At 43.4% G+C, this 15,178-nt stretch overlaps 1 protein-coding gene across 13 annotated transcripts in view; it reads left to right on the top strand.

Annotated features, from left to right (window-relative positions):
• The window catches only part of SOX5 (SRY-box transcription factor 5), a 592,640-nt gene that overhangs the window by 529,279 nt on the left and 48,183 nt on the right, over positions 1-15,178 (top strand). For all 13 annotated transcript variants that reach the window (XM_064734473.1, XM_064734430.1, XM_064734449.1 and 10 more), the window contains one exon: positions 9,029-9,175. In XM_064734473.1, coding sequence (XP_064590543.1) covers positions 9,029-9,175 — 147 coding nt within the window. The remainder of the gene's footprint in view (positions 1-9,028; positions 9,176-15,178) is intronic.

The following is a 15,178-nucleotide window of genomic DNA, read 5'->3' as shown; positions in this document are numbered from 1 at the left end:
GATGTGAAAATTAAAGATAAAATTCCCTTTGACTTTCAATCATGTTGTTGTGCCTGCAGCTCCTTAAAGCTCCAGTACAGGCTGTGCCAAAGAGGAGCATTGGGGTGGGATCCAGCTTTCTGTGCATGGGTGGCAGCCTGGCCTTGCAGTGTGACTGGACCTTGCTGGCTGCAGTTCCTGGTGGTGGGAGTCAGGAACTGAGCCCTCAGGGACCTCACATGTTTGCAGAGACCACTTGGAGGGAACAAATTCTCCAAGAATTAAAGACTCAACTTCCGTACATGTCCTAATGGAGTATGGAAAGTGTCACTTTTCCCATTACATCAGTATGAGCATGGAAATAGTGAGATGAACCAAAAAACATCTTCTTATGTTATTTCCTGAGAGGTTTGCCAAAGCTTCACAGAGGTTCCAGGCTCTCTGGAGTTTTATGGGCTCCATTGGAGAGGGAGTTGTACAGAGCACACCCATTTTATCATTAAAATCAACAAATCGAACAGCTATTGGTACTGTTACTTCATTCTGTTAAAGAGGGACTTTCCTATAGTGAAGCAAACTCCATAATAATTACATTGATTGGGGGCTTTCTGCTCTCTCAGCAGTTCTGTGTTCAGATCATGGCACTCCCATACTCTAACATCCCCTGGGTGTAGCCTGTCCCCTCCCAGGCTCAAGCACCCCAATTAACTAACACACATTTGGGGTTCTAAGCATCCAGCCTGTCCCTTCCCAAGCACCCCAATTAACTAACACACATTTGGGGTTCTAAGCATCCAGGTTCCCCAGCTTCCAGCAGTGGGGCTCATTTGAAGTTAGGCACTCCATGAATTCCAGGTTGATGGGATTCCCTGTTGAGAGCATCAGAAGTCTGACCAAAGCCAAACTCAGCTGCTTTCTGCTTTGGAACACAGATTTGCCCTGACACAGTGAGGCTCAAAATATTCTGGTTCAAAATTGGGAATAATCCCGGTCCCAATCTCTTTGCCAGTGATTGGAATTGCAGTTTCCCACAGGTCCAACAGGTTTGATGGACTTTTTCTGCAAGCCTTATCTTTACAGTGCCTAGAACAAAAGAATTCTGTTCAGAAGAGGGGATTCCATGTGGGTAAGGCCAGAGGAAAGGTGGGTGTGAGCTGGAGCTTTCCCTAGTCCTTGTGCAATATTCTGCTTTTATGGAGAGGGATCACAGGTGCTGCTGGGGAGCTGCTGCCCTGGACTGACTCCTCACCTTCACAGCAGGACCTCACAGGATCAGGTGGGACTTGCTGGCCTTCTTGGGGACTTGGGGAAGGAGATTTTAAAGCAATGAACATGGAAAAAATAATACATGAGAGGTAAATTTAGTTTAACGTATTTGAAAATTTTCTGTGCCACAGAAGCTCATAACTGGAAAGGTTACACTGGAGGAGTGACATTCTTCTCCCCAGTATAATAACCTTGTTCTACTTTGTCTACCTCCAGAAGTAAAATTAAAGGAAATAAAATAAAATAACTTACACAGCTGGATAAAGATGCTGTGTCACATTCTATTAGTATTTCTTGCTAAGGAAAATGGGAAACAGAAAAAAAAATCTCTTCAGAATGATTCTAGAAATCAGTTTGGTTTGGTTTAGCTCTCAGAGCAAGTCGATTTTCTTCTGCAGCTCAGATGGTCTGTCCATCCCTGGCCTCTGCCTTTCAATGTTCTTCTCCTATGTGTGGTTCCTCCTTCCTGGGCCCTTCCCAGGGAGAATTGGCATGATGGAGCAGCTCAGACACAGTGCTGAGCTCCCTTCAGGGCACAGACATCACACTCCTCCTCTCTGGAGGAGAGCAGCCCTGTTGGTGATGGGCTGGGCACGTGTCACTCCCTGCCTCCTGGCTTTGGCCACACTGCACAGCTCAGGTCAAAGAGCAAATTAAATTTCTGAGTGAGCTGAGCAGATGTCACTGAACTCCTGGATGTGTCAGAGAAGTGAGGAACAACGTTAATTTGTCCCTCCAAGGACATTGGGTACACCTGTAGGATGCTTCAGGTTCAAAAATGCTCTTAGTGTTGGAATGGAAACAGACAGGAAAGAAAATGTTCCTCATTTGACTGTTGGATATCACAGTTAATACATAAAGACACAGATATAGGGGGGCAAAAGGTATCCAATGTTAGTTTTTACATCTGTTTATTTCCCCCCCCAACAAACTAATTTGGCATTGTTGCTTCTGGTAGGTTATTATCATCTCTTTACTTCATTTACTTTCAATGTACATCATCTTTACTATCATCTCATCTTATTTTGAAGAGGGACTTCAGTATTTTAGGGCTCACTTCTTACCACAGCTTTTCAAGAAGAGGTTTCCAGAGCAGGCTGAGTGCAGAATACCTGTGTCACTGCCTCATGCCTGAAGAAGAGGGACAAGTCAGCAAGGAATCTCAGAATATCATCAATATACAACAACCTGATGCCATATCAGCATTCAAGTCAGCAAATCCGTGTTCTCAAAATAAGAAATGCAGTTGACCTTAATCTTTCCACTACAAGCTCTGCACTTAACTTCAGGAGACACGGAGTATTCAGATTTGGAGTAATTAATTCAGTATCAGTCCTAAAGCAGGCACAGATTTTCCCCGACTTAATTCCCTGTTGAATACAACAACTTAAAATGCAAACAGAAAATCTATAAATAAAAACTGGAGAAAGAGTTGCTTAAGGAAATGTGTGTAAAATAGTGAAATGCCTTAATTATAGCTCGGCAATCTGAAATATATAGAACCTTATTTACAGTAATTCTGCTGGCAGTGCTTGCTTGTTAACTACTCTGGGCACTTAATGGGTAACAATGAATGATTTTGTACAGCACCAGGCAAGTCAAGCAATGCAATATGAAATAAGGGTTTTGCCAAATGGCCAGTTGGAGAATTTTGGTCTCTCAAATGCAAAATTACACTTACTGGAGTCAGGTGCTCTGAGCTAGTTGCCAAAAATCTGGATATATGTATAAAAAAGCAAAGCTCCTGGGAAGTATACCTGTGGTAAACAAATGGGCAGTAGTGGGTTTTTTGCTGTGCAGTGAAATGTCTGGGCCGCTTCAGTGACTTGGAGCTGCTGATTTGGGAGAGCTGTGCTGGAGCAGCAGTGTCCATGTGCAGCACTCACTCAGACACTTCATATTCATAGCAGAGCAGAGCTCTGCACTGTGGGGTAGCTGCTGAGAGAGGCCGTGCAGTTCACAGAGCCCTCCTGGAGCTGCTCCTGCCTGTTGGCACTGCCCACATCACCTCTGGCCATTTGCTGCATCCTCCATGAGCAACAGGCTGTCCAGAGGGTGTCCTTGCTCTGAAGACATTCTTTGGCCATTGTTTCTAGCATCAGAAGGTCCACTGGCATAAAAATAATTAATAATAGTGGCAGCAAGAATACATTACATTCTGGTGCTGCACAGCAAACTAAAGGAATAAATTGTTGCCAGCTTGTTTTGTTTTTTTTTTTTTTAATGTTTTAGAATATGTGCAATATTAATTACTTTCCTTGAAGGGGATGCTTTATCTGCAGCATTTCATCCAACAGGCTTTTTCCAGAAGACATTATCAAATTTCCTCTCCAATTGCACTCCACATAGCCACTCTATTTCAATTAGTGTCACATGGTGTGAACATGGGATGTATGAATATGTGGGCCACTTGGGCAGTTTTCCAGTTAAAATCTCTTCCCTTGTAAGGAGCAGGCAATCCCAAACACACAGTTTGCAGTGATGTTTTATCCCAGAGACTCACAGATCTGGTTGGTGTCTGATAGGAAGTGTCCATTGATAAGTTCCTGCAGTTACATCCTGCGGAGGGATTGTCGTCTTGCTGGGGCTGGGACAGAGGAGCCACCAGGTCTGGGCTCTAATCAGGAGCTTCCTTCACCCTTCCTGTGTCACAGGAGCTGGCAGCTGTGCTGTGGGCGCTGCTTCTCACCTTGCTGATAGTTGAACAGGATTTATCCCCTGGCAGAGTTAAGGGTTGCTTTTCAGGGAAAATTCTCCGCGTTTGAGGGTGTTAGAGTTGGTGTCTTTCCCATAGGAGCTCCTGCAAATACAAACAGAGTTGTGCTTTAGTTAAAATGTGTGTCCTACCCATCAAAGTCACACCAGTTTCTAAGAAAGCTCAGAGCTGCCATGAGTTGCACATGCATGCTTTGCTTTGTTCATGGTTCTAGAGTCAAAGCAAGCATTGTTTGGCTGGTGGCTGCAGTGGGTTATTCTCAGGAGCAGGGCTGCAGCCTGGAACCCTGGAGATCAGAATCCTGTTCTGGGGAGCCCTGTGGTCCCTGGTTCTAGCAGTGATGTTTTTCTAACATGAGAGGGATGGTGGTTGCTGGGGCTGTGCCTGGGTACAAGCGGAGCCTTGTTCTCTTTGTGAATGCTGCACAGTTTTTCTAATGAGAACTTGTTTTCCTCACTGTTTCCTTCTAAGTCTCAGGGCTTTTTTAAGGCTAGAGAGACTATTATGTTGTCTGGTCTGACAGAACAAGATGTAAAATATGACTGAGCACAATAAATCTTGTTTAAAGTTCACCTTCATGGAGCACATCTGATCTGAAACACCATGAGTCAGAATTTCTCTAGGTAGAGAATTCCTCCACATGTCACCAATGCTCTCTCATTAGAAGCAGTACATTAATTATCTATTAACTAGCCCAGTCCCAAATTTCTAATAATTATTATTGTTCCTTGATGTGTGATTTACTTGTCTGTCTTCTTCTCTTTGGCTGGGAATAGCAGGGAATAGCCAGGATGGGAGTTTAAAAGGAAGGCAGCTGGGTTGTGAGGCCATGGCAAGGAGCAGGGCAGTGTTCCAATATTTAGCCTGTTTTCTCTATTCTCTGTGTGGTTCACATTTTGGGGTGAATTGGTGCAGTTTGCTGGTTTTTGCTTGGTGAATAAAGGAAACTTTAGTGCAGACAAGGTCCTTTGCCCCCAGAGTTTGCACTGGGCAGTTCCTTGTGGGAATTGTTTGGGATTAAGGCAGGTGTGAGGTGGAGCAGCAATAACTCTCGGCTGTGCTCAGAACTGGGTGGAACAAACCAAAACAAAATAAGTCCCCAAATAAACCAAAATACTGTTACATGCCTCTCAGGATCCTGAGCTCTATATGTTATTAATAACATATGTTATATGTTATCATTGTCATTATTATTGTTATTATCTGAAATGACCCCAAAGTGGAAGCTAGCAAATTCACCTTGCAATGTGCAAACTCACTCTTTGGTGAGTTTTTAGAGGAGCCTGCTGTCTTTGTGTTCCAATATTATCTTTGTTTTCTGAAAATCTCCCATTGGATGCAAGCAAGGGGCACTTAGAAGCCTTTGCTGAAGTTTGTATGTACAAATTACCTTGTCCCTTTGAAATGTTTGACTAACAATCTTAGAAGGAAACTCAGACAGAAATAAAATCTGGCATTTCAAATATGTAAATAAAGAACTTTTTTGGTAGAATATCTAGCAAGCATTGCTACCAATCACTAATGAGTGCAGCTTTAATTCTAATTTCTGTAGCTTTTATCTATGTTGCCAGTAATTTAAAAAACCTGTCTCACAGTAGGGCGTACATCAAATGTTTGTTTTCAGTGAATTCTTTTTTCCTTTTCAACTAAAAAACCACCTGAGCAGATTCAAAATTAGGCAAAATTGCAAAATTCTTTTTGCCCTAATCTAAGTTTTCATGCCTTATGGAAGCATAAATTTGAGGTAAAGAAAAATGAAATTCATGTATTCTGAGTGAGTTTCATTTTATACCATTCCCCCCTCCCCCTCTGATTATGCAAAAAAAACCCCAAAAACAAAGAGCAAGGCCATTCATGTGTATATTTTTAATGATGGGTCTCGGAATGACAAAGAAATTGAAGTGGTGGATCACTCAACAGTTCAGACACTTGGGGGCTGTGGTTTGTAAATTCATCACTGGGCTATCTTCACTGAAAAACACTTTATCAGAAACAAATTTATTGCAGTCACTGATTCAGTTCCCACCACCTGTCTCTCTCTGTGGTGTTTTTTTTATGAACAGCTCTTAATCTCCACTGCTCACTAATAAAAATATTTTAATAAGAGATAATACTGTAATCCAAACGCCTATAGGTGCTTGAATCAACTATTCCTGCCTGTGTAATTGCTGGCACTTTGTTCAACCCTTCTGAAAATTGCAGTTAAATCTCATTCTCGTTTTCTGTATTAATAGAACGAGAATTCATTCTGAGCGTAGCCTCGGAGCAGTAATGAGCATTGTTAACGTGGAGCAGCAGTGCCCAAGGGGAAGTTTCCAGGGCTGGCCTCACCTCTGGGTTTGCTGCTGGTGAGCTGCAGAGTCACCCAGCCAAGAGCTCCTGCTCCATTCACAGAGTGCAGCTGAATATTTCTGCTCAGTGTGTTGGGAAAACCATAAATGGTTTAGGTGCTGACCTAGGGAGAAAGGGTTTCTTTGGTTGGATACCCTAAAAATAGAGGGGCAGCATTAAAAAATTAACAATACCTCCTGCTTGCTTTAAAGTGTATCAAATTGTGCTCTTGTTCTGATGATTTTGCTTCCTTGCAGGTTTTCACAAGAGGTTAATGAGAAAAGATTAACAAAACATGCAATATTGTTATATTATTATATATATAATATCAATATTATTATTATATATTATAATATAGTATTATAATATATTATAATAAAATACTATTATAATATATTATAATATTATATTATTGTAATGTATTAATATATATTATATTGTATTATATTATATTATATTATATTATAACTTTATTGTTATATAATAGATGTTACTTTTTAATTGCTTTTTTCAGAAGCCCAATTCTGCCTTCCTGAATAAGCATTATATATCTTTTAAAATTCAGACTATTACCCTTATTTGTTATATATAGCAAAAATAAACCTGCCCAAAGTGTAGTGCTTCACTGATTGCAAGGGAATGCCTTGGCCACAATAAAGCAGTCAAGACCCTTTAGATAAAAAAAAGTCCTTAAATCCTACACAGGGTAAAAATTAAGAGGCTCAAACCCGGTATATACCAGTGTGATAGAGAATAACATTGTTTTCCTTGCACTTTTTGAGGTGTTGGTTTCATTACTGTGTAGGATATAGGAACTTTTTATCTGTAGGGTCTTGACTGCTTTACTGTGGCCAAGGCATTCCCTTGTAATCAGTGAAGCACCACAGCTTTGAGCAGGTTTATTTTTGCTATATATAATAAATAAGGGTAATAGTCTGGATTTTAAAAGATACATAATATTTCAAGAAGGCAGAATTGGGCTTCTGAAAAAGCAATTAAAAAGTAACATCTATTGTTTGTTTATAGCTAAATGATTATGGTTCCTCTCCCCTGCCCATGTGCAACATTGCATGTTTTCAGATGTATTTTAGGTGATAGTTGAATATATCTGCAGAGATTTATTGATTGTTCCAAAATCTGATGCCACTAGAGAAGCAGAGATATTCTTTGGTTGGAGTTCAGTTTGTCCATTAAATGAATTACAAATTATTGTCATTTAGCCAAGTTTCACAGCACTTGGTCACACCTCTGCCCTTTCCTTGGGTATAGGCTGGAGATGTCCTGAAGCATTTAAATATGAATAGACAAATTCAATAATACAAAAGGTCAAAAAATAGCGAAACTTTAAGAAAAGTGCTGCATGTTGTGTATTTCTTTCCATTTTTTGAAATAGGAGCAATCTTCCTGGTTAAATAGGTTTCAGACCTTTGCAATTTCATAAACACATTTTTCATTTGAGAGCTGGGCCTGATACTGCTTTTTCTGTAGAATAGTTGGTTTGTGTTGCAGACAGAGACTTTTAAGAGAGGACTCTAACAAGGGAGCTTTTATAAAATTTTATTGAATGTTTGGTTTTAATTCTCAAAATAAATCAAATTGAGGTGAGATGTTGGATCTGATAACAGGAGGACAGAAGGTTTTAAAAAGCATGAATGAAGTCTTTATAGATTTTGTTTCACCCCTCCTTCCAGGTTTCTCCACACCACACTGCGTGTTTCATTCTCTTCAGGTGTGTCCATCCCTGAAGTGAGGGCAAAGCATACATTTGAAATTTCATATATTCCATTTTTTCGCCTGGAAATAAGGCTTTCTTCTGGGCTGTTGCATGAAAAAATCCCTTCCCAGTATTTATTTCATCTTTGCATCTATCTAAGGTTTCTTAGATAGATGCAAAGACCAAATTTACATCTGTCTAAGGTTTCTTAGATTTAACTGGGGCTTCTAATAGTTAATGGACAGCATTTTATTTACATATCAATAGATGTGTATATTTATATTGACTGTAATGGTTCCCCACAATCCCACTGAGAGTGGACTCCTACTGTCATTACTAAATATGATTTTGGCATTCCCTGTCCCAGACACCTTACAGCCTGGGGGAAAACATGAAAAACACAGCAAGTAAAATAAAGAAACAGGGAAAACACAGCAAGTAAAATAAAGAAAAATGAAATGGAAGCACAGAACCTTCTCAGAAGGCTTGAGTTATTATTTTATGATATATATTACATTAGAACTATACAAGAAGAATAGAAGAAAGGATTTCATCAGAAGGCTGGCTAAGAATAGAATAGGAAAGAATGATAACAAAGGTTTGTGGCTCGGCTCTCTGTCTGAGCTAGCTGACTGTGATTGGCCATTAATTAGAAACAACCACACAAGACCAATCCCAGATGCACCTGTTGCATCCCACAGCAGCAGATAACCATTGTTTGCATTTTGTTCCTGAGGCCTCCCAGCTTCTCAGGAGGAAAACTCCTAAGGAAAGGATTTTTTATAAAAGATGTCTGTGACTTTCCTTCAGACACACAAGTGCTAAATAAAAAATGTCCATTGGAGGGAAAACGTTTTCTGTGCCGTGGGAGAAGTTTTGGGAAGATGCTTTATTTATGTTTATGTATCATAAATAAATATTATAAGCATTATTTGTAATTATTTGTCATAAACAACCATGATGGTTTCTGTGCTGTGTTGCTCCCCATCCCACGCTTTCCCCTGTCTGTTTCTGTCTCCCAGCAGTTGTATGCTGCCCAGCTCGCTGCCATGCAGGTGTCTCCAGGAGGAAAGATCCCTGGCATTGCCCAGGGGAGCCTTGGTGCTGCCGTGTCCCCCACCAGCATCCACACAGACAAGAGCACAACCAGCCCTCCTCCCAAGAGCAAGGTACTGTACCCGCCCTGGGCCTCTGGGGATGTCCCCCTGCAATGGGAGAATGTTTGTTCTTGCAGAACATCTGGGAATCATTCAGCTGAGGAATGCGGGGACAGAGCAGCCCTCTGTGGGTGACAGCAGGAGCTGGGTAGAACATGTGTCCTTCCTTTTAGTTTGTGCCCTCCAGCACGCTGTCCGTGTCCTTTATCACGTCAGGAGAGATGCCCTGAACTGACAGCAGTGTCCTGTTTGTACCCCAACAGTAAAGCAGCGCAGATTAAAAATAACCAGACAAATAAATAACACCATTGTCAGCCCAGTGAGATGCATGTTCAGGGAATGAGAGACATGGCTTGAGATCAGGAGCTGCTGTGTTGATGAATCAAGCTATAGGTCGTCTCTTTTCTCTCCTTACTGCAGAGTCTCTGACTTCCTGTGGCTTTTCCTTGGCTTGGCCTCTTAGAGCAAGAAATCACCAAGCTGTGCAATACTTGATTGTAGATTTTTGGGTTTTCTAAAAAGTGTTTGGTAACCCAGTTTGTGCATTTTACAAGAGGGGAAATCTTGTGTGTGGCTGGCAGCTTGCAGATCTCCTGCACTCTTAAGTCTCAGGGTTGAATTTGCTTCTGCTGTGCAGCAGGAGAGTGTCTCAGGAGATCTCAGGGGCACAGTGTGGGTTTTGTGGCAGTTGCAGGATTCCAAGGCCTGCCATGTCTGCTAGTAACATTGAGCATAACCACTTTTACTGGCAGCTGTCGAGATCAGCTCTGTTTTCTCTTTGTTTTATTGCTTTTTCATAATTTCAGGAGTGCAGTGCCTTTGCCTTGCAGCTCCATGGGAGACAAACAGAACTTATTTTTCAAAGGGGAGGGGGGAATAATCTAAAAAAGTGGGCCATAAGGGAAGGAAGGGGGCTCCAAAAGGCTGTAGAACTGTGCAGAGTAAGTCCTGTGCTGCATGCTGTTTTCAATCTGCTGTGTGCCAGTTGGAGGCTGGGAGGGAGCGCGAGGGAAGGAGAAGGGAGAATGCTGAGAAATGATAGAGTGGCTGTGACCTCCCAGCTCTTGCTGGAAATCCCAGACATTGATTTCACTTAGCATTCCTGCTGAGAGAGCCGGGAGTTCAGCTGGGATGAAAGAAGGAGGCTCTGTTCTAATGGTAATGGTGTGTGACAGACACATCCCTCTGTCTGTCCTCAGCAGCAGCAGCGAGGTGGGAGCTGCACTCAGGGCACCTGACCTGCCTGGGCTGCTCTGAGCTCTGAACCCGGCCTGGGAGCACAGCTACTTATCATACTAAACGGCAAAGAAACCCTTCTGGAGCCCACAGCAATTAGAACAAGGCTTACACAATAGTGCAGTGGCCTGGCTCAGAAAACAGTGGCAAATCCATCACAATGGCAGAAACTGAGGCTTATGTGTTGGAGCTAAACACCTTCCTTGGTGTCTGTGTGGACCTTTCTGTGCTTTTTCAAAGCTTGTTTGTGTTCAACAGCCCTAAAAGTTTATTTTCTTTGCTGATTTCTTTATATGTAATTTTTTTCAAACTGTTGTCAGGGAATACGTCTTGAGTTTCGCAGACTTTTTTTGATTTATTTTTTTTTAATCCCCATAAGCAATTTGGCTCCTGAGGTTAGTTTGTGGTGATATTTCTCACTCTTACTGTACAGACCTCCACAGAGGAGTAGTTAATGCCTCAGAATAGCTTTCAGTAGAAGCTGTTTACTGAATCTCTGCTTTGAGCCCACAGTTTACACTGGCACAGCTTTGGTAATACCCTCGAGTGTTTGGAGACAAGGAGACAGCCTCACCTGAGAGTGTGTCAAGCTACTGGCAAACATCTAGGTCACTTCTGAAAAGCTGTGGCATTTTCTCCTGTCGTGTGGTGTTAAAGTTAGTGTGCTGCTCTTTGCAAGGATTCTTCAAAGTCAGCCTCAGCAGCAGATGGAACAACTGTTGGCTCTAGAAACGCTGAGAAGCATCAGGGGGAGCTTGCCAAGGATCATCCTTTAAATCTAGCAAGACTTGAAAACATCCCTGAAACTCCTCTAAGACCTTGGCACCTCCTGTTCTGGCAGGGCTTTTATCAGTGGCCCAGCAGTGTTTGAGCAGGGCTGGCCTGCTCCCCTCGCAGCAGCTGTGACCCGCAGAGCCTGTCCCTTCCCTTTCGGGGAGCCTTTCAGGGCTGTGTTCTGTGTGCTGCACACGTTCTGGCAGCCCTGGTGAGGAGCTGGGGCTGTGCTCCCTTCCAAGGAGGAGCAGAGCCTGCCAGCAGGGCGGAGGGAAGGAGCAGAGCTATGGAGGCTGTCCAAGGAGAGGCGCGCGCGGCCTGCGGAAACGGATTCAGCAATTTGAGCACAGCTTCTCCTGGAGTGCTGAGGGACAGCTGGGGTGCTGAGCACACCCTGCACATCCTGCCTCCTCCTCCTCAGCCCCTGAGAGGCAGCGAGCTCTGGGCTTGCCACGCTGGGCTGCATTTCCAGAGCCTGCCCCTGATGCTGTCGGTGCCCCGTGCTGCCCTGCTCCCAGGTGGAGACGTGCAGGGAAGGACCAGGCAGAACAACTTCCCAGCCCTCCTTGCGGGGCATTTCAAGCCTTGCTTGCAAGTAATTTCTTGCTTATACAGGGCCAGGCACAAGGTAAAATAGAGCAGTGTTGTAGGCACTGTGTTTATCTGAACTGTGACCTGTGCCATGCTGGTAGGCCTCCCACCTGATAGCTCCAGCCCTCAGTGCCTTCAGATCAGGTATTTTGTACCTGCACAAAGACAGCAGCTCCAGCCTTCAGATCAGGTCCTTTACACCCTGCACAAGGACAGCAGCTCCACCTCTCAGTGCCCTCAGATCGGGTGTTTTATACCTGCAGCTTCACCCCCGCCTGTAAATGGTCAGGGCCGTGCTCATTCCTGCCTGTCTGTTTTTTGATGTGGCACGGGTAAATACAGCATCTAGTGCCTGCACACTATGGAGAGGGCCAATATTAAATAATAGCATAAATACAGCATCCAGTGCCTGCACACTGCAATATTCTGGCCCTTTCCATGGAGCCTTTCAGGTGCAGTGGTTCTGGAGTGAGTTTGCAGTGCAGCTTGTAAATGCAGCTAAACATTCCCCCTGTTTAGTGAAGCAGAGTGTATTGTCTGTAGCATCTGCTGTAGAACAGGAGCAGTTCAGTGTGAAATGTGACAGGAGAGAATTCCTGGGCACTTCTCTTTTAACCTTGCCGTGGCCTCAGCCCTAACCCTGCTCCCACTTGTGTCTCCATCAATGACAAGAGCACACAGATTGTCCAAATCAATTTTTTTTGTTCTATTCAAATACCTCTGGCAGTGATGCTCTGCAGCAGCACCTGGGAGTTGTGACAAGGAGAGGAAATGTGTTTCTGACAGGGCAGGAGCAGCACTGAGCAGCTGGATACACACAGTCAGACTCTCCTCAGCTGCAATATTCAGAGAAATATCGATCTGAGTCTTTAACTGAAGAGGGTGCTTTGGTTTCACATTATCTGATCACCAAAGTGAACACTTCTGATGGAATTTCCTTCATGCCACCTATGGGCAGCAATTCCATGGCCTTTGAAAGTTCTGGTGCTTGTGCAGATGGGCCTGGAGGTGGCCCAGAAGGTTCTGGTTCTCTCCAGAAGAGCTTCTTCTGTGGGGAGCTGGCTGTGGATTTTCCTATCCCAGGCAAAACTGATGGTGGGACTGCCTGGTTTTGGTAGGAAAGATTTCTTTATAAAAATATAGTGGAAAAAAGAAAAGGAAATTGCTTTTCCTTGTTTCCTTGTCTGGAGGAAATAAGAAAAAGGCCCTAAAACAGTAAAATCTGTATCATCTCCATGATATTTCTGATTCAAGTCAACAAATTGTTGACTTGAACTTCATTTTCGATGACCACCCTAAGCAGCCCTGTTAAGTTGGGTGCATTTGTCTCCCTTCCTCTCATCTCTCCCTTTCATAATGTGGAATTTTATCCTGGGGAGATCCTGAGGGAAGCGTTAGTCCCCATTCTGTGCATCACTCCCTTGCCACATGACTGATGTGGAGGAGCCTGGTGAAAAGTGGACACATAGACTCCCTGTGCCCTCAGAGATGCTATTTTTGAACGTGCTAATGGAAAGCATCTGATTTAAATTGATAAAATGCCTGTGTGCAGGTCATTGTGTTGCAGGGGGACAAATTCTTCTCCCTGAAGAGCAGAGAAGAGGAAGCTGTGTGGAAGTAACCCACAGCTCAATTAGGCCCCATGTAGTGATGGCAATCCTTGTCCTGTTCAGTGGCTGGAGAGCTCAGAGCTGCTGAATGCCTGAATGCCAAGCAACAGGAAATTCAGGCATTTCTAAAATACTTCAGTATTTTACAGCTAAGGACAGCAGTTCTCACCAAAGCGATGCAAGACACAGCATCCCTGATAAAACACTGGGCTATATTTACACAACTTTTATCTCCAGCATTTGCAAACTCTTCTATTTTTGAGAGTTTCCAGGCTGGACACAATTCTTCATATGCCACTGATTTAAAAAAAAAAAAAAATCCTTGCTAAATTAATCTATTAATCTTTTCAGCACCGGAATAACAATTAGCACCAGAATATTATACATCAGTACATCCAAAACATTCCCAGTGATTGCATTTCCCAATCCCCCTGCCAGAGCATCAAACAGGTCAGAAATAGCTGTGAGATAATCAAGGGAAAGTTTACATACAGAGGCAGCGATGAGCAGGGAGCTGTGTGCTCATCTGTGCTGTGCTCCTTCCTCCAGTCTCCCTGCCCATCTTGTAGGTAATAATCTCTTTACCTGGGAGCCTCTCTCCTTTGCTGCCCGTGCTTTTGATCCTAAATAGTCAAATGGGGAGCTGGTGACAGAATCTTTGAAGTTGTTTTCCTCTCCCTTGCTCCCCTGCCTGTGTCTGACATGCAGGCACATAAACAATGACTTTTTAAACCATTTGCTGGAGCACAGGGAAATGATGAGTATTAATGGAACTTCTTAAGGTGCTTTTCTGAAATAGCAAATGGGCTCCAAACAATACAAGCAATATTAATAGCAGCATCTAAACAGCAGCAGGGCCTTGCACAGCATTCTGCTGCCTAACAGCCCTCCTCACTTTCCTAAAAATAAATCAGATATGTGGAGGGGCTGCTAGGATGCTTTTTCAGATGAGCTGTCCACAGCTCCTCTTCCCTGATCCCTGCCAGCCAATTTAGCCTTGTCAGGCTCAACTGGCACTCCTTACAGTGAAAACTGAGAGTAAAATACAACAAAAAGGGGAAAACACCCTCCAAAATCTCTGATGGCAAAGCAGAAGTGAGATACCCAGCTATCAATCAAGACTGCTTTATTCCTGAGAGAGGTCCTCAAAACCACTCAGGGAGGAGCAGAGGGGTAAAGCAAGGGGTAAAAGCCAGGCACTGTCTCCTTTCTCTGCTGTTCTTGGCTGTTAATGCCTTCTGAACCTGGTATGAATAAATAAAACTGGTGGGAAGGGCAGCAGGCAGTAGCTCTGATCAGTTTTGTATCAGTGAACCCCATTCAGGTTACTCAGAAATACCTGAGCATTAATTCTCAGAAGCTTTCCTGACAGAACTGCCCTTCTTCTGTCAGTTGGAACTAAGAAATGAGAAAGAGCAAGAGGAGACTGCATTGGTCCCAAATAAGAAAACAGTGTCACAGAGTCAAAGGTTTTTAATGCCACTGAGAGCTGTTGAGCTGGTGGTGCCAGTTGTCCACAAAGTCCTAAAAATAGCATTAAAGGGCTTTAGGAGAGCGTGCAATCTGGAGCTGCGTAATGCAACAGAGAAAAAAAAAATTATTTTTCTGGTTGCAGTGGTTTTTGCTGATGCTCCTTGCATTGGGTGGCCTTGGTCTGTGGGGAGGGTTAGAAAATATTTGTCAGGTCTTTATGCTGAAGAAGGGGAACCAGCGATGAGGAGAAATACATGAAGTTCTTTCCTCGCTGTGGGCTGCTGAGTGTGGCAGCCCTGAAAAGATGGGGAGCCAATGTTAGCTCTAAGTC

The sequence above is a fragment of the Zonotrichia leucophrys genome, chromosome 1A, assembly GCF_028769735.1.
Source record: "Zonotrichia leucophrys gambelii isolate GWCS_2022_RI chromosome 1A, RI_Zleu_2.0, whole genome shotgun sequence".
In the NCBI taxonomy this organism is placed as follows: Eukaryota; Metazoa; Chordata; class Aves; order Passeriformes; family Passerellidae; genus Zonotrichia; species Zonotrichia leucophrys.
The sequence above is the reverse complement of the archived record's forward strand: the minus strand, read 5'-3'. Positions and strand labels throughout refer to the sequence as shown.